Raw genomic sequence first — 18,815 nt, forward strand, 5'->3', positions numbered from 1 at the left:
AGGTCTTTATTTGGTCTGTTTTGAGTGTCAAAAATGTATTACATGTCCATTATTTGCATATATTTATCTGTTTTGGTATTTTGACGTATTTATGAGATTTGTGCAAAATAGAGCCTAAAAAGATAGCAAAAAGTTAGAAATCTGGAGTTTTCGAGCCAGACAGCGTTCCGCTGCATCTTAGCCATCGACCGCTGGCCGCCATCGACCGTTGCCCTTGTAGTGACCCACTTTGGAAAATAGAGCTCAAAAGAAGAAGAAGACGCCAAACGACCGCTGATTTAGATCCAGTAGCTATGGAATGATTGCCAGCGACCGCTAATCGAGATATAGAAGCTACTGAATGATTGCCAGCGACCGTTGAACAAAGTGCAACGGCCCGCTGGGAAAACGCGGGGCACAGAAATTGCCTTATTTTCTCTCAAAGACTTACCATACTATGCTGAATATTTACCATATTATGTCACACGACTTGAAGGCTATAAATATCCCCTAAAGCTTCATTAAAGGAACCTTTTGCTGCATATTTCCAAAGCATAATACTTAAGAGTTCCTTCCACTGTTTATCATTGCTTCAATGACTTTGAAGAGTGGATTCAAGAGAAGATCAAGACTATAAGATTCAACCTTTGGGTTCTATTGTTATAGTTCTTATGTTTTCTATGTTCTCCCTACAAACTATGTGTTTAGATTATTTCATCATGTGTAACTAAACTCATAGAATTCTAAGAATGTGTTAGTAACGACTTTGGTTTATATAGTTCCTATTTATTTAATATTCGTTTTGTTCATTATTTTGCTTCTATTCTAAGTGTTGGATAATGCTTCATCATGTTTGAGTGACACATTCTATGATGATTTATTGACGAGCAACATAATCTTGATCTAGAATTGGTTTGTTTTAAATGTCAACAATGCAAATTATGTTCTTAATTGGCATATGTTATACGTTTTGGTATTTTGAAGTGTTTGTTGAGTAATGATAGAAAAAAGACTGAAAAAAGGTACAAAAAGGCCAAGGTGCAGCAGCTTGCCGAATTTCCTGGCAGTTTTGGAAAATGTTATGACCATTCTATAAACATTGCGCAGTGCAGTCAAAGCTGACGGAAATTTAGGCAAAATTCAAGGAATAAAATAAATTGTTGCTCAAATCTCTCCCATTTATTATAGGGCAACGAAAATTATCAAAACAAAACCTTTATCCAGCCTATAAATACCTCTTAACCTAGTTCATAATCTTCATCTCATAGCCTTAAATCCTTCTTCCTCTCTACACATTCGTCCATCCCATATTACACAAATAATTCATCCATCTTTCATCGGAGCGGAACTCTGCACATCCAGACAAGGGAAGACTGAAGATTGAAGATTCAACCACCTTAGGTTTTATCAATTTCTTTCAAGTTCGTACTTTTATTATTTTTACTTTGTCTATGAATAGTTAAACATCCTTTGTAGATTTTTTAGTGAAGACTATTATGAACATGTTTTGATTCATTGAATTGAACTTTTGATAGCTATTGTGATTGTTTTGCTTGTTCTTGTGCTTTTATTGTTCTTTTGTCTAGCCAACATTAGAATGATATCCATTTAACTAGACTAATCGAGAGATAGCTAGTTTTACGTGGTAAAAGAAATTAGTACAACACATAGGTTTATCTGCACTTGAGAAAGGGGATCCTTTGTGATGGTTTTAGGTAATCTAAAATTGAAATAGTATTGCACATATTATTATCACTTAATTTTTCATGATAATAAAACCATTATTTTCAGCCATAATTTAACTGGCCCTTGCCCATTGAACGGGCCACACAGAAAATGTAACAACAAATCAAACACTTAATAATTAAGCCATTAAATGTCTCTATCTACCAATTCAAACACACCCTTAATAATTTACTTAACTAAACATCATTATCTAAATTCATGTGCCAAAATAAAAACCTACTGTATCAATTAGGCCGGGATGGAGGGAGTACTTAATTTTGCATAGTATTTTTAATTTTTCATAGATGTTTTTAAAAATAAATCTAAATATTTGTTACTCCCTCCGTCCCATACTAATATACACTCTTTTCTTTTTAGTCTATCCCACAAGAATATGACTTTCTAATTTTGGAAATTTTCTTCTCTCTAATGAGGTGGGACCAATTTTCACTAACAATACTTTCTACTTTTTCTCTCTAATATTTCTTATTTTACCAATTATGCATTAAAACTTATGCCCAACTCAAAGTGCATATTTTTATGGGATGGAGGGAATATAATATAGAGCGAACTGCACCAAAGGGCCCTAACTTTTCAACTTGTTTCACCGGAGACCCCTAACTTAAAAAAATCTCATCACATGTATCTAACAAAATATATAATCACAAACCTTGGTTTTTCGGACCATAACACCCTTAGGGCTTGAAAGGGAAAACTGGACCTTTTACGATGCCGCCCCTGCATCTCACCTGCTGCATGTACTGTGGCTGACGCGAATGGTTGGATGTGACAGAAACATCAAGTCGGTTGTCCTCTCTGTTCCATCAGAATGCAGACGGACGCCACCCCACCCCCTCCCTAAAAAACCTACATTGATATTTTGACAATTGAAACAGTTGGTTTTTATTTCTCTTTCCTATTCCCCTCCATAAATTTCACTTCACCATTTTCTTAATTTCACTTCATCATTTTCTTCTCGCACAACTCTCATCTCACCACATTTTTCAACTGCCATTTTCGACTCGCCATTGTTATCAATCATCAATGCCTCCAAAACGGAATCGAAGTTCCGCTGGTGCGTCCTCCTCCCGTTCGTCACGGCGCAAAAAGAAGCCGCCAACGCCACCGTCTTCACCATCACCTCCTCCATCACCCAGGATAGTCGACGTAGACCCAGAAACATGGACCCTCCGTGACCCTCGTTTGGAATTCTTTGTCCCCGAGGATGAATATAGTAAGTTCAAATTTGAAATTGCACAAATCGTTCACTTATGTTAAACACAAAGCAATTTTGACTGTGATTTAGGCATCCTACAATTGTTTGATTGTGAAATTGTTTTAGGGTTTTAATTTGGAAATTTTGTAGTTCTATTTGTGATATTTCTTAGTTTAATTTTGGATTTTTTCTAACTCAATAAAAACCCTAACAGAGGAGCGTCCGTGGATGTTTTCCGTTGCTTTTCATCATGGAGGGTCAATGTTCGAAATAAATGGACAGAAGAAGTATGTTGGGGGACATTTGAAATTCTTTGATTTTTGCAATATTAATCAATTCGAGTTGTTAGATCTGTCCAGTATGGTGTTGCGGTTGAGGTATGATAGGAAAACCGTTTGTGAGTTCTATTACGTTCATCCAAGGTATAGTGATGACTGTACGGGAGTTGACATAGGAGGTCCATTGCTGCCCATTATTGACGATCCGCATATGGCCTCGTTTCTCGAAGTCGCGGCTACTAGCACAAAGCTAGTACACATTTATGTCGTGGAGATGACTGCGGCGGCCGCCTTACTCAAGAAGCGAAAGGAAGAAGCGGAGGAGTTTCTAACATTTGTCAAAGCTTGTAAAAAATCTATGGTGGTTATTGAAGAGATTGACGAACCAGAACCAATTGTGCCGAAGCGACAGCCGAAAAGGAGGAAACATCAGCACGACGAACAGAGGAAACCATCGGCGCCATTATTGATGCTTGAGTGGTACCCTAGGGATGTTGAGTTTGAAGAGTTTTTGACCAAAAGTTTAGAAGACAAACGTCGGGAATGGAAGAGGGAAGAGGAGGCAGCACGTAAGAATTTGATGGATGCATTTGCATCATGTAGTGTAAAAGGAGCACAAGCCGAAGCTGTTGTGGTGGAGGTTGAAGAGAATGATGCAGTAGATGGATTTGTTGGACAAGGAGACGTCCATGCATGCGTGTAGGAGGTTGAGGTATTGTTTGTGATTGTGAGTTAAAATATTGTGTCTTCTTGAGATTTATGTTTTATATTGCGTCTATTGCAGGATGTCCCAAACCCAAGACCGTCAACAGTTAATTCCATGTCAAGTCCTCCTACTGAAAGTGTTTCAGAGGTTGGGCAATCGTTGACTCCTTCAATTCACCCATCTGTAACAGATACACAACCTGTGGTAGAAGAAGATGTTGCAAAAGTTAAAGATGTTGGGCCACAAAGCGTTTCAGAGGTTAGTACACAACTTTTTGAACTATGTTTGTGATTTTTATGTTTGGTATTCATATGTGATTTATCTTTTTGTCAGATGGGGCAATCGAATCACACCCACCAAGCATTACAGCATGAGGTTGAACCAATTGAACACACTTGAAAACGTGTCAGAGGTTAGCACACACATGTGCACTACAGTTGTGATTTGTGATTTATGTTGTATGTATGGTGTTAATTTGTGATTTTATGTTTAAATCAGATGGGACAATCAATTCCTAGCCAAGATGTACAACATGTTGAAGCCATTGACGAACCAGAATGCATGGCACTTGACAACACTGTGTACAAGCTGACCCTAGATTTTTCAGACGAAGCTTATTGTCAACCGCAGTCGGAAGTTCCCATTATCGACGAGATTTCGGATGAATTGCTAATGTACGTATTTGAACATGATGTGGAACATGCTGGACCAGAAGTGATTACTGAACGGGAAGTAGTTGGACCAGAAGTGCAGATTGAACCGGAAGTACAAGTTGGACCCGAAGCGCAGGTTGGATCGGAAGTTCATGATGGGCCAGAAGTAAACCTCCAGAGGAGGTATACATTCCATCGTTTGATTACGTTCTGGACGGCTGCCATCTCTATAACAAGGGACCGCCGACTGCTGATGAAGATGGGGAGGTTGACCATTTTATCTCGTTGGCACACATGTGCCGAGATGAGCAGCTGTTTACTTCATACTACGAATCCATTTTCCAGCAACAACATGTGAATCAGGAGCCAGAGACTGTAGACCAGACCGGTGAACGCGAAGACCAGGCTGGGTCGGGGGGTCAGGGGAGAAAAGGCGGAAGAAGTATTCGCCATATGTGGAAAAGATGAACATGACAGATAACCCCCTTTTCGAGGAAGAACTTGTGGACGAGCTACAAGATATGGAGGACCTTGGAGGGTTTGAAGAAGAGAGGCATAAAGTATACCCCGTTCAAGCTCCTTCCTAATGAGCTTCAGTTGTGGAAGCCTGGCCATGTTTTTAAGCATAGAGATTTCTTCTATGACGTGTTGAGGCAATACGCAATAATGTCCAGAAGGCGGGTGCACGTAAAAAGAAATAACGGCGACAAACTTCGTGCGATTTGTTGAGGGCAAGGCTGTGAGTGGTATGTTTACTTGAGGAAGCTCCCATGATTATGTGGCGATGAATATGCAATGCGATCATTCGCGCACATGCTCCCAAGTGTTGGATCAGAAGTGGATGATGGCAAAGTGGCTAGGCGAGCGTTACATGGAGAAGATCAAAGCCAACCCTCACATTCCACTGGCAGCTATACGACAATGTGTTGAAGAAGATTTTGGGCTGAAGATAGGTAGGATGAAGGCATATCGGGCCAGAGAGCACGCACTGGACGACATTTTCGGCTCTGTGGCTACCCAATATCGAAACTTGTTCTACTACAAAGCCGAATTGGAGCGGACGTACCCTGATTCCAGCGTACATATACAGTATGAGAATTCTAGGGATTCTGGCGCCGTGGGTCCGAGATTCCTCAGGTTCTACTGTTGTCTAAGGCCATTGAAAAAGGGTTGGAAGCAGTTATGTTGGCCAATTATATTATTTGATGCTTGTTTCTTGCGAGGAATGTACAAAGGACAGCTCATGATAGCAATGGGAATTGATCCCAACAATGGCTGGTGGCCGATTGCTTGGGCCGTGACTGAGGCCGAGAGTTATGTCCAGTGGAAGTGGTTCCTGGAATACTTGTCTAAGGACCTTGAATTACATGCAAATGGTCCACGATATGTGTTTATGTCTGACCAACAAAAGGTATGACCACTGTGATTTCACTATTACATAATGTACTTCGTTTGTGATTTAATTTCTTATGTGATTTTATTAATACATTATGTATGGTAAATGTGATTTTGTGCTAATGTTTGTGTTCCATTTGTTGGGCAGGGTCTTGCAAAGGTGATTGTTGAGGAATTCCCACAGAACGAGCATCGATTCTGTGTTCAGCACATATACAACAATTTCAAGAAGCGGTTCGTCGGGAAAAATTTAAAGATGGATTGCCGCGAGTACCACCATCAAACATTATGTGGATAAGATGGATGCTTTGCAGACCGAGTATCCCCAAGCACATTATTGGCTTTCTGGAGTTGCTCCCAAAAAAAAGTGGGTGAATGCATTTTTCTCTCCACATACTTGTTGTGATGTGCTCCTAAACAACATCTGTGAGACATTCAATTCGAAGGTTGCATTGGCTAGAGAGAAAACAATTGTCAGCATGTTGGAGGACATTCGAACGAGTCAGATGGAAAGGATTTAGATCAGTGGATAAGTGGATAAGTGGTACTTGCGGGTTTCATCGTGGAGGGCTACATGGAACGGAGAGTCTTCGTACCAAGTAACAGGGTCGTCTGGCCAATATGTTGTCAACATGTCCTCTTTTACATGCTCTTGTAGATTGTGGCAACTAACCGAAATCCCGTGCACTCATGCTATTGCAACAATCAACAAGAATGGCGAGGATGTGATGCGATACGTCTCCCGTTATTATTTGAAGTCAACAATGATCATGTTGTACGAGAATGTCCTTTACCCAATCAATGGGGTGGACAACTGGCCCAAAAGTTCTAACGGTTCTTTGGAACTGGCGCCCCCCAAGTCAAAGCGACGGCGCGGTAGGCCGAAGAAAGTGAGGCGTGAGGAGCCGCAGATTCGTCTTCATGCGGACAGAGGTGAGTCACTGCGACGAACCTTCATGATGAAATGTCGCCGTTGCGGTCAGGTAGGTCATAATAGGAGGACATGCAGCAATGATCCTCGGACAGATGCTCGTTCTGAGGTTGGGTCGCGTGCGCGTGATGAGAGTACTTTGCCTGAATCATCAAACAATTGCCAATGCCAACAAGTACTATAAGCATCTACAACTATATTCTCTACTCGTACGCGCACTTCTGATATATATTATACTATTAATTGTTGCAGCCTAATGATTCGGATCCGAGACCTAGCACTTGGACCAGGGCCAGGACTCATCCTCAGCAATGTGGCCGCCGCGGTGATCAAGATTGACTGTCTTACTTGCTCTAAAAACTTGGTGTTTGTTTGGGATGGTTTCAGTGTTCGTATGTTACAAAACTAGTGATTTTTGGTTTTGGTTAATATTTTGTGGCAGTGATGATATGATATGTATGTTAACGATGATGATATATTTCGTGGCAGTGATTTGTAGCAAATTACTCTAGTATTTTGGTTAATTTTTGTGGCAGTTATTTGTAGAAAAATTACACTAGTATTTTGGTGGCAATGATGATATATTTTGATGGCATGTGATAGAGTACTTACTCTATTTTGTCGGGGGTTTTTCATTTGAGGATATAGTTTGTGATTTCAGTCATAGTTTCGTAACTTCATTCGTGATTTCAGTCATTCTTGAAAAACTTCAATCGTGATTTAGATTTAAGTCAGTAGTACAATACTTCATTAGTTGAATAACTTCCTGTAACTTCATTCGTCATTTTGTTAGAAAACACAATATAGCTTATAATAGTAGAAATATTACAAAGCATAACAACAAGACTGTGATCTTTAACTTTCGGGAAGTAGTTGCTGTCTTAGCAATTTGTAGTGTTAATGCTTCACACTCTTCAGTTTTCATGGCCAGTTGTAACTTCAAGGCTTCAAAATCATCGGTTTTCATGCGCAATTTCTCTTGCAGAACACCTTCAATTAGCGATTTGGCTCTAAGCTCATATTCGAATTGGTCTCGTTCAAGTTTCACTCTCTGAAAGTAACTGTCTTGGCTTGGGGATAGACCCGCGTCAACCCATCGAAAAAACTTGCGATCATCTTCCTGCATACTACTTTGTCATTAAACTTTCTGCCAACAAAAATAATGGAAAAACGAAAAAAAAAATACATGATTTTAACCTTCCATATTGGGCAGCGATAGAAACGTCTACCCGGGTTAGCAGCCGTCCTAGATGTCATTAGCTCAGCCTCAAGATCGTGGTTACAATTCACAATTTCGGGACGATGCCAATTCCAATTGAAGCTTGACCCGAAAGATTGTGAAGAAGAAGACATTGCAACACGACCTGAATTCAATTCAACATTACAAATTCCAGATCAGCATTGCAATGTCGCCGAAATATAGCAGAAAACATAAAATCATTATTCCAGATGCCCAACTCCCAACAACCATAAAATTCAACAAAGAATTGCAAAATAAAATTCTAGAAACCCGACTACAACCCTACAAAACCTGACTTGACTTGCCAAAATAAAATTCTACCAAGAATTGCAAATTAATTTGAATGATATTCTAAAAAAGATCAACAACAAATCACTATTGCTCGCTCAAATGAAATCCCCTAGAATGTGGATACCACTGTAACCCTACCAAACACAATTGCAAATAAAACCCCTAACTCGCTGGCGCCAATCAATCTACCAGTCTAAAGGGAAGGGAAAATCGCATACTTTACAACTTACAAAAAACAAACAGAATAAGTAAGAAGGTCGAGTTAGGTATGGTGATGCTTGGGGTTCACAAGGAATAAAAGGAATGAAATTATTAGAGAGGAGAATAAGAAAGAAAATAGGAGAATGAAAAAATAGAGTCTATGCTTTTTTAACATCTACTTACATTGCAGTAAGTAGGTGTGCAGAATAGGACTGCAGAATAGGATTGCAGGTTTTGTTCGTAAAGAGACTAAATTACCCTTCAACCAATTTGGGCATTTTCGTCCGAAAAATGGCAAAAAACACAAGGTTTGTGATTATATATTTTGTTAGATACCTGTGGTGGGATTTTTTTTTGTTAAGGGTCTCCAATGAAACAAGTCGAAAAGTTAAGGCCCTTTGGTGCAGTTCACTCTATAATGTATTTGCACTTATTATTTTGATAAAGAATTTAGACAATTTTCCCTAGTTTGTGACAACTTTCTTATCTTTCCTTTTCATGTTTATCAAGTTATGATAATATTAATAATAAATTTTATGAAATGGAAGCCTGGAATACTTTAATGATAATAATTTGAATGATTTGACGATATATAATGGACTAAAAATAAGTGCTTTATGCAAATACAATTGACATGTGACGAGACTTTTTAGTTAAGGTTGTCTGCATCTTATTATGCATCTCTGTAATTTCACAAATATGTATATTAGAGCATCCACACTAGGGTGGACACTTTGGCTGGACATTTTTACGTTTTTTGTCTATAGCCATTTTTTATTTGTCCACGGCCACAAAAAAAAGTTTCCGCAGCAATAGTGGACACTTTTTTTAGCCACATTTCACTTTATTTTATTTGTTGTATATTTTAATTCAATTACAACTAAAATTATCGGACTAAAAATAATTAGATAAAAACGGCTAATAAAACAAATTAAAATTGAAAACTAAATTTTCGTCGGATTAAAATAAGGGGAAAATTACAATGAAAATTTGATCTACGGAAAATCACACATGTTCTTCACGCTACGCCGCCTCCCCTTTTGTATCTTATTAACCAAAGAGATACGACTTTGCACTATAGTTAGTTCAGCACCAATCAAGAATGCCCACGGCATTCCAAGAATTCTTGTTATACGTTCGTTCCAACCCTCAACCCTCTTCAATCAAATCGACCTGGAGTTGGTCATGTGATGTGCTCCTGCGTATATCAGCGAAACGTTGGATCAGATATTCATTACTACGTGGTACACCCATCTGTATCGGCGCGGAGGCAACGCCGTGACTTGTACTTGCACCATCTTCCGGTGCCCAACGTTCTGCAGCAAATCCTTCATCTTCTATTATCATATTGTGCAATATGATACATGCTAACATAATATTCACGACATCATCTTCGTGCCAAACTCGTGCCGGGCAGCGTATAATGGCCCATCGCGCTTGGAGCACACCAAAAGCTCGCTCAACATCTTTCCTAGCGGCCTCTAGTTTTCGTGCAAAATATTGTCTCCTCGCTCCAGCCGGTTGGCGAAGTGTCTTGACGAATACGGGCCAACGAGGGTATATTCCATCTGCCAAATAGTATCCCCAACGATACTGCGTGTCGTTTGCTACGAAACTGATCTCTGGACCCTCTCCCCGACACTCATCATTGAAGAGAGGCGACGACTGCAGAACGTTGATGTCGTTGTTCGATCCTGCAACACCGAAATACGCATGCCAGATCCGCAAACGGTAGTCAGCAACGACTTCCAGGATCATCGAAGGATGTTTGCTTTTGAAACCAGTAGTGAACTGGCCTTTCCACGCCACCGGGCAGTTTTTCCACTCCCAATGCATGCAATCAATGCTGCCCATCATCCCTGGGAAACTGTGCACCGCACCGTGCATATCTAGCAGTCTCTGGCACGTATCAGAGGTTGGCTTTCGTAGGAACTCCGGACCAAAGACTTCCCGCATGCCCTTACAAAACTGCCGGAGCTCCTCTAGACTAGTCGTCTCACCCATCTGTAGGTATTCGTCGAACATATCAGCCGATCCGGCCAGTGCAATCACTCCGGAGGTTGAAGCAACCGTACCGGTCCGCCAATGTCGTCGCTATATGGGTGAAGAGCGGTCGCGACATTCTGAAATGCCGACGGAAAATCTCAGCTGGGTAACGGGGGTTAGCGCTAAAGTAGTCTGCCATAAGCCGCTCAGCCGCTCCGACATGGTCTCGTGGGATTGTCCGACGATGACGAATCTCACGAGGCATCGCTGCCGCCGCCAATTCTGCCTCCAATTCCGCCGCCGCCGTCTCATCCTCCTCGTTGGCTTCCCTCTGCACCTCTTGAATCAAAAAATCTCATGCTTCATTCCACATATCATCCATAAATAGCAATGGAAATCCACAAATTTTTAGAGATAGAAAAATTGGATAAAAAGTGGGTGTGAAGATGTGTGTGGAGAGAAGATGAAAATGAGAGGAATATTTATAATAAAAACAATTCAAAATTCGAAATTTAAAAAAAAAAAAAAATGGAAATCGGCGACCCGGTCCGCCTCCGGGTTGGCCGCTTCCACCACAATAGACAACCGTGGCGTAGCCGCGATCGGGGAGCACTGTCGCGGCTATCTATTGCTTTGAATTTTTAATTGTTTTTATTATAAATATTCCTCCCATTTTCATCTTCTCTCCACACACATCTTCACACCCATTTCACTTTCTATCCAATTTTTCTATCTCTAAAAAATTTTGAATTTCCATTGCTATTTATGGATGATTTGTGGATTGAAGCATGAGATTCTTTGATTCTAGAGGTGCAGAGGAAGCCGACAAGGAGGATGAGGCGGCGGCGATCCCTCGTGAGATTCGTTATCGTCGGACAATCCCGCGAGACCATGTCGGAGCGGCTGAGCGGTTTATGGCAGAATACTTTAGCGCTAACCCCCGTTACCCAGCTGAGATTTTCCGTCGGCGTTTCAGAATGTCGCAACCGCTCTTCACCCATATTGCGACGACATTGGCGGACCGGTACGATTGCTTCAACCTCCGTAGTGATTGCACTGGCCGGATCGGACTGTCTACTTTTCAGAAATGCACCTCTGCAATAAGACAGCTTGCCTATGCCGGACCGGTTGATATGTTCGACGAATACCTACAGATGGGTGAGACGACTAGTCTAGAGGTGCTCCGACAGTTTTGTAAGGGCATGCGGGAAGTCTTTGGTCCGGAGTTCCTACGAAAGCCAACCTCTGATGAGTGCCAGAGACTGCTAGATATGCACGGTGCGGTGCATAGTTTCCTGGGGATGATGGGCAGCATTGATTGCATGCATTGGGAGTGGAAAAACTGCCCGGTGGCGTGGAAAGGCCAGTTGACTACTTGTTTCAAAAGCAAACATCCTTCGATGATCCTGGAAGTCGTTGCTGACTACCGTTTGCGGATCTGGCATGCGTATTTCGGTGTTTTAAGTTCGAACAACGACATCAACGTTCTGCAGTCGTTGCCTCTCTTCAATGATGAGTGTCGGGGAGAGGGTCAAGAGATCAGTTTCGTAGCAAATGACACGCAGTATCGTTGGGGATACTATTTGGCAGATGGAATATACCCTCGTTGGCCGTATTCGTCAAGACACTTCGCCAACCGGCTGGAGCGAGGAGACAATATTTTGCGCGAAAACTAGAGGCCGCTAGGAAAGATGTTGAACGAGCTTTTGGTGTGCTCCAAGCGCGATGGGCCATTATTCGCTGCCCGGCACGAGTTTGGCACGAAGATGATGTCGCGAATATTATGTTAGCATGTATCATATTGCACAATATGATAATAGAAGATGAAGGATTTTCCGCAGAACGTTGGGCACCAGAAGATGGTGCAAGTGCAAGTCACGGAGTTGCCTCCGCGCCGATACAGATGGGTATACCACATAGTAATGAATATCTGATCCAACGTTCGCTAATATACGCAGGAGCACAACACATGACCAACTCCAGGTCGATTTGATTGAAGAGGTCTAGGCACGTAGGGGAGGCGGCGTAGCGTGAAGAACATGTGTGATTTTCCGTATATCAAATTTACGTTGTAATTTTCCCCTTATTTTAATCCGACGAAAATTTAGTTTTCAATTTTAATTTGTTTTATTAGCCGTTTTTATCTAATTATTTTTAGTCCGATAATTTTAATTGTAATTGAATTAAAATATACAACAAATAAAATAAAGTGAAATGTGGCTAAAATAAGTGTTCACTATTGCTGCGGAAACTTTTTTTTGTGGCCGTGGACAAATAAAAAGTGGCTATGGACAAAAAACGTAAAAGTGTCCAGCTAAAGTGTCCACCCTATTGTGGATGCTTATAGGAATACATAGCAATTCGAACCGCGTATTATTTCAAACAATCTTAGCTGGTGTATTTTATTAAAGATATTTCAGATCTACTATAGTCTATAGTCTCAATAAAAGATTGAATTTCTATCATCTCCAAAATAAAGAAATCGATAATTTTGTCATTACTATATTCTGTAATAATGAAAAGCGGCCCATCTCCCTTGAATACAGGCTCATAAAATTAAAAGAAGATACTTCCAATTCCAAACGGTCTCTCAATCTCGCCGCAAAATTCTCTGAGTCTCCAAATCTACAGATACGAAGATTCGATCTCATTGTTGATTTTCATCTGTGAAATGTAATGTATATTTAATTCAGTCTAGTAGAGTGAGTGAGTGTTACCCATATACACAATCACCCCCTTTTCTAGGAAATGCACAACAATTAGCGGCCGCAGTGGAAAGATGTTGGGATTTTTGCTCAGGAAAGATGTCAGGAAGATTCTCAAGCGCAAGGATAGTGACGCCGGTGAAAAAGGTGTGTGTGCTGTGAATTTACTCTTCCTCTATGGAGTGTAATTGCGAATGCTATTATAGTATTTGGAAGTAATGCGAGTTTGATTGATTATCTGCTAATTAGTTGCCAAGATTGGATTTTTAATATTTCAATTGACGGAATGTCTGAACTTCACAGCAAAAATGCTTCTTATATTCTAATTTATTTATAAAGAGCTTTGGAATTTCAAATTAATAGCAATTTGATTGGTGTTGATGAGCAAGGAGCTGAAATCATATCATCCCCGCAGATTTTGATCTGAAAACTGGATTGAGAAATACAGAAATTAGTTAGTTTTCGAGAAATCATATTCACTTTAGCTCTGCTTTTTCTCGGGGGAACTAATTCCATATTCTACATCTGAAAATGTTACTATTATTCAAGGGCTTTGATCAGAACTTTGATTTGAGCTTGCAGTGGTTTGTTGAAATATACAAAAGAAATTCTAACTCTAATATGAAGAAAGTCGCATTATTTATTTTGGTTCAGCTTCTATATATCTTTACTATTAAAGACAAAATTCTCCTGCTGAAGCACAAAAACTTAGAAGTTGAAGAAATTAGGAAAACCCATCGGTGTAAGAATGTTTCATACTTTTTTTGTTTTTGTGATAGTTGATACTGGTAAGGCGGGCGTTTAGCTCGTTATGTTTGAGTTGGCCTTGGTGAAATTGAAAAGGTTCTGCAGTTCTCTTGTTGAAGAGGTTGAGAGCATCTACAGCCACTTGGCCTAAGCCTAATGACCGAATTCTTGAAATTGGAATCTTGATAGGCTTAAGAATTTTGAGATCTCTAGTAATTGTAATGTAAACATTTTTGGCTTTGTATAGCAGATACGTACATTTTTGGCTTTGTATAGCAGATACGTACAAACTTGAATTCTCATTTTTCATTGTACCCTGCTTGTTTCTTACCAAGTTACGTGGTTCTCATTAACGTATTATAGGTTTTTTTAATATGTTTGTCATGTATTGTTTTAGGTAGAGCACTGGAGGAATTACGAGCATCTATGTTTAGCAGATTCCGGTCAGTCAGTGGGTCCAAGCGGCAACAGCAATCTCTATGGGCACCCACTATTGCCCTGACATTCAATTTTTTGGTTTCTGTTAGTATTATCTTGATGAACAAACTGGTAAAAACACTAGCCTCTCTTGCTACTCCTCTAGCAGTATCAGTATCAGGTCTTTAATGATTTAAGCTTCAATTTGTTTATTATTTCAGGTACTCGTCAACACTGGGTTTAATTATCCTATATTCTTGACTTTTATTCACTATGTCTGTAGTTGGTTGATAATGGCAATTCTAAAAGCTCTTTCGATTCTTTCACTCTCCCCTCCTTCAAAGTCAGCAAAATATTCTACTCTGATGTCTCTTGGTATAGTTATGTCGCTATCCACTGGTCTTGCAAATGTTAGCTTGAAATATAACAGGTGAGATAACACTCTCCCAGTTACTTTTTCTTGTCCACACCATCGTTATATTTGGTTGTAAAGTTCTGCTGACGTATTTTTCCAGTGTTGGATTTTATCAGATGGCTAAGATTGCAGTGACGCCGGCTATTGTTCTGGCTGAGTTTATCTTGTTCAGGAAAAGAATTTCTAGGAAAAAGGTGACTCTCTATCAGCCAATATATTGTCTCATAATTTTATTGAGCAGATGTTATCCAGCTTCCCCTCACTAATTAAGTTGTGTTAATGTCTTCTAAAAGCAAACTTTGTTCTACATTTATCTATTTCGTCCTATTTTTGGGTACATATAAATTATTCTCATCTTAATATTAACAAAATGACTGTACTTATGATTGTACCATACCATACAATTGAAATAGATTCATTTTGTTTTGTTTTGTTCTGTTTCTAGGTGCTTGCACTTACTATAGTATCAGTTGGTGTTGCTGTAGCTACGGTAACCGATCTTCAGTTTCATTTTTTCGGTGCTTGCATAGCCTTAGCGTGGATTGTACCAAGTGCAGTAAATAAAATATTATGGTCTAATCTTCAACAACAAGATAACTGGAATGCCCTGGCGTAAGTGATGCATTCAATATCAACTAACTATTCATTACCACAAAGATTAGTGATTGATATTTTCTTTCGCGCCTGCCCTTCTGACAGGCTAATGTGGAAGACAACGCCCATTACATTGTTCTTCCTGGTGATGTTAATGCCGTCACTTGACCCTCCAGGTGTGCTGTCGTTCAATTGGAACCGCTATAACTGTGCCACCATTGGTGGTTCTGCTATTCTTGGTTTCTTGCTTCAGTGGTCCGGTGCTCTAGCTCTTGGGTAAGTATCTTACTTTATCTCCACTCTTGCTTCTTTATTTCTTTTGCAGCTTCATTGTTCAGCGCCACACTTCATTGTATAGCTTGTGCTGATAGCAAAATCGTTGTGTTTCCACTCAAAAATATATTTCCAATGAAATCCATCAAATCTCCACTTAACTTCTCTAGTGATAGAATGTGATAAAATTGCCAAAGATGCAGTAGTAGCTGTTGTTAACAGTCGAGGGCAACCATGTTTCTGAAGCTAGTCTTCGTTTTGTAATAGGGCGACTTCTGCAACCACGCATGCTGTTCTTGGGCAGTTCAAGACATGTGTGATTCTATTGGGCGGCTTTGTTCTCTTTGGTTCTAATCCTGGATCGACGAGCATCTGTGGAGCTGCAACTGCTCTCATTGGAATGTCCTTGTACACGTATCTCAACTTGAAGTCGCGACAGCAATCCACATTGCCATTGTCAAAATCTAAGCTAAGCAAAGAGAGTAATGACATCCATCATGAATTGGTGGAGAACTCCCTTAATCTGCAGCTGGTAGAGCAGAGACCATAACTCGTCCGTGGATTTGCCTCATTATAACTCTTCCTTTCGACTTCCAATTTTATGTCGCGTTCTTACTCTCGTGGCCTTGTCATTTCTTGGAGCTACACCGTTCATGAATCTGATGATTGGCAGTCTCTTGTATTTGTAAGATTGCATCAGCTGATCTCTGTATATTGCTTGCAGTTTTGAGGTCCTCTATTACCTTAACTACGTAATGGCTCCTCCCTCCTTGTTCTTGTCCTTCTTTAATATTTATTTATTGTTTATGTAATAGATAAACAGAAATAGATCTAGATGTTCCTGTCATATCATTAAACTCCCTTGTTCTCAGTCTGAATGATACTATTTTCATTTTTTCTTTAATTTATGTGCGATTTTGATTTACATGAAATATATTTAAACTAGGTATAATGGATTGTATAATGCCTATACATATACTCCCTTCGTCCACCATACACGAGACGCTACTTTTTTTTAACTCATTTTGAAAAAATTATATTGCCTCTATCCCAAGGTAATTGGGTGGTTTCTTTTTTTCGCCCGTTTCGCAAAAATAATTATAAGAGTATCCACAACAAGGAAAGGTAAATAAAAGAGGTATATTATCAATTTACATTCTCAAAAAGTGAAATGTACTCTTCTAAAAGTTAACACATTCCAAAGGAAAAAGGTATATAGAAAGATAAATTATTTTTTTTGAAATAAAATAATAGTGCAAAATACATTAAAAAACATAAAGTGTAATACATTCTCAAATGTATTCCCCATTGGAAAATGATTTTTCATGAAAAGAAGGAAAATATGGTACCTCATCTGTTCCTGAAAATTTGTCACCTATTTCCTTTTCCGTCCATCCCTAAAAAATTTGTCACCTTTCACTTTTACCATTTTTGGTAGTGGTCCATACATTCCACTAACTCATTCGCACTCACATTTTATTATAAAACAAATATATATATAATACCCCATATCCTTTATATATATATATATATATATATATATAGGGATGTATTCAAATCCTTTTCATATCTTTTGTCCTTTTTCCTTCTTAATCCTAGCCCCACGATTTTGTCATCTGACGGTTAGATTAATGCCACGTGTCATTTAATAATGCACATTTTCATTCTAATAATGCACAGCGGCTAATAATGCAACATTATAGACTAATAATGTACATTTTCATTCTAATAATGCACAGCGGCTAATAATGCAACATTATAGACTAATAATGCATTGATCACAACCATCCAATTCAAGGATCCAAGGGCTGAGATTAAGAAGGAAATAGGACACTTAGGGTGCAAAGGAGCCTAACGCACCCCTATATATGCGTTAAGCTCCTTTGCACCCTAAGTGTCCTATTTCCTTCTTAATCTCAGCCCTTGGATCCTTGAATTGGATGGTTGTGATCAATGCATTATTAGTCTATAATGTTGCATTATTAGCCGCTGTGCATTATTAGAATGAAAATGTGCATTATTAAATGACACGTGGCATTAATCTAACCGTCAGATGACAAAATCGTGGGGCTAGGATTAAGAAGGAAAAAGGACAAAAGATATGAAAAGGATTTGAATACATCCCTATATATATATATCTATATAGAGTTGCATTATCCACAAATCCACTCTTAAAGACCGAACCACCGAACCATACCAAATTAGGATTTTTAGATCTAATTTTTTATGGATGAGATACACAAATTTATAAATTATTTTCGCCTTCATCACGAGCCTATTTTAATTCATCTGAAGGTAAATAAGTCATACTAACATGTTACGAAGATTTAACTTCATTCCAGAATATATTACTTCATTTTAGTAGGTTTTTACTTCATTCTAGTAGGTTTTTACTTCATTCCAGTAGGTTTTACTTCATTCCAGTACGTAAATGTGGTTTCGCCGTCGCGTGCCGTTCTTTCTCTCTACAATATCTATCACCACCGCCATGACGCTAATATTGGTTTAATAAACACATGGAATAATGTACTAAATTATTGGAATGAAGTATGTGTAGAAACATTTGAAGTCCTACTGGAATAAAGTAAAAATCTTATCCAATGAAGTAATAACGTTCCTAAATGAAGTAATAAACTCACTTGAATAAATTGCATTTTTAAATGTTAATCAAACAAAAACCCACGTCAATGAATTTGAATGAAACATATGTTGAATCATTTCAAAACCTACTGGAAGCAAGTAAAAACATGTTGTAGTTTCAAGGTATTAGGTACAGAATGAAGTAATAAACCTATACAATTGATGCACTTTTTATTTGCACTATAAATACCTGCAAGTATACAGAGTAGGTATAGTATAGCAAAAGGTTAGTACCGGTATCGAACACGGGGAAGATGTACACAAAGTGTCTATCTTCTACTAGAAATCTGGAGAAACAAGAATTTTTGGAAACTTTTGAAAACAGTAAATATTAAAAACAGTAAACAACTAAATGCAAGCAAATCACGGAGAGAAAAGTATAGAGATAAGGGGAATTCCAGGGACGTGCTTTCACTTTTATGG

General features: G+C 39.2%; 2 protein-coding genes across 3 annotated transcripts; both read left to right on the plus strand.

Annotated features, from left to right (window-relative positions):
- Nucleotides 1–11,755: 11,755 nt before the first annotated feature.
- LOC125189585 (uncharacterized) lies at nt 11,756–12,277 on the plus strand. Its single transcript, XM_048086848.2, has one exon. The coding sequence runs from the start codon at nt 11,756–11,758 to the stop codon at nt 12,275–12,277; it is 522 nt and encodes a 173-aa protein (XP_047942805.2).
- Nucleotides 12,278–13,130: 853 nt separating this feature from the next.
- LOC125186579 (nucleotide-sugar uncharacterized transporter 1-like) lies at nt 13,131–16,656 on the plus strand. Of its 2 annotated transcripts, XM_048082963.2 has the most exons (8): nt 13,132–13,274; nt 13,347–13,453; nt 14,451–14,602; nt 14,692–14,900; nt 14,986–15,079; nt 15,331–15,497; nt 15,585–15,755; nt 16,020–16,656. In XM_048082963.2, coding segments are annotated over exons 1-8 (1,185 nt in total). In that variant the 5' UTR covers nt 13,132–13,272; the 3' UTR covers nt 16,303–16,656. The 2 variants fall into 2 exon arrangements, with proteins under 2 accessions (XP_047938921.1, XP_047938920.1); XM_048082964.2 differs by having other exon boundaries at nt 13,131–13,453.
- The last annotated feature ends 2,159 nt before the right edge of the window (nt 16,657–18,815 follow it).

This window comes from Salvia hispanica, chromosome 5 (assembly GCF_029641045.1).
Source record: "Salvia hispanica isolate PSC_SH4W2 chromosome 5, Shi_PSC_v1, whole genome shotgun sequence".
Classification (NCBI taxonomy): Eukaryota; Viridiplantae; Streptophyta; class Magnoliopsida; order Lamiales; family Lamiaceae; genus Salvia; species Salvia hispanica.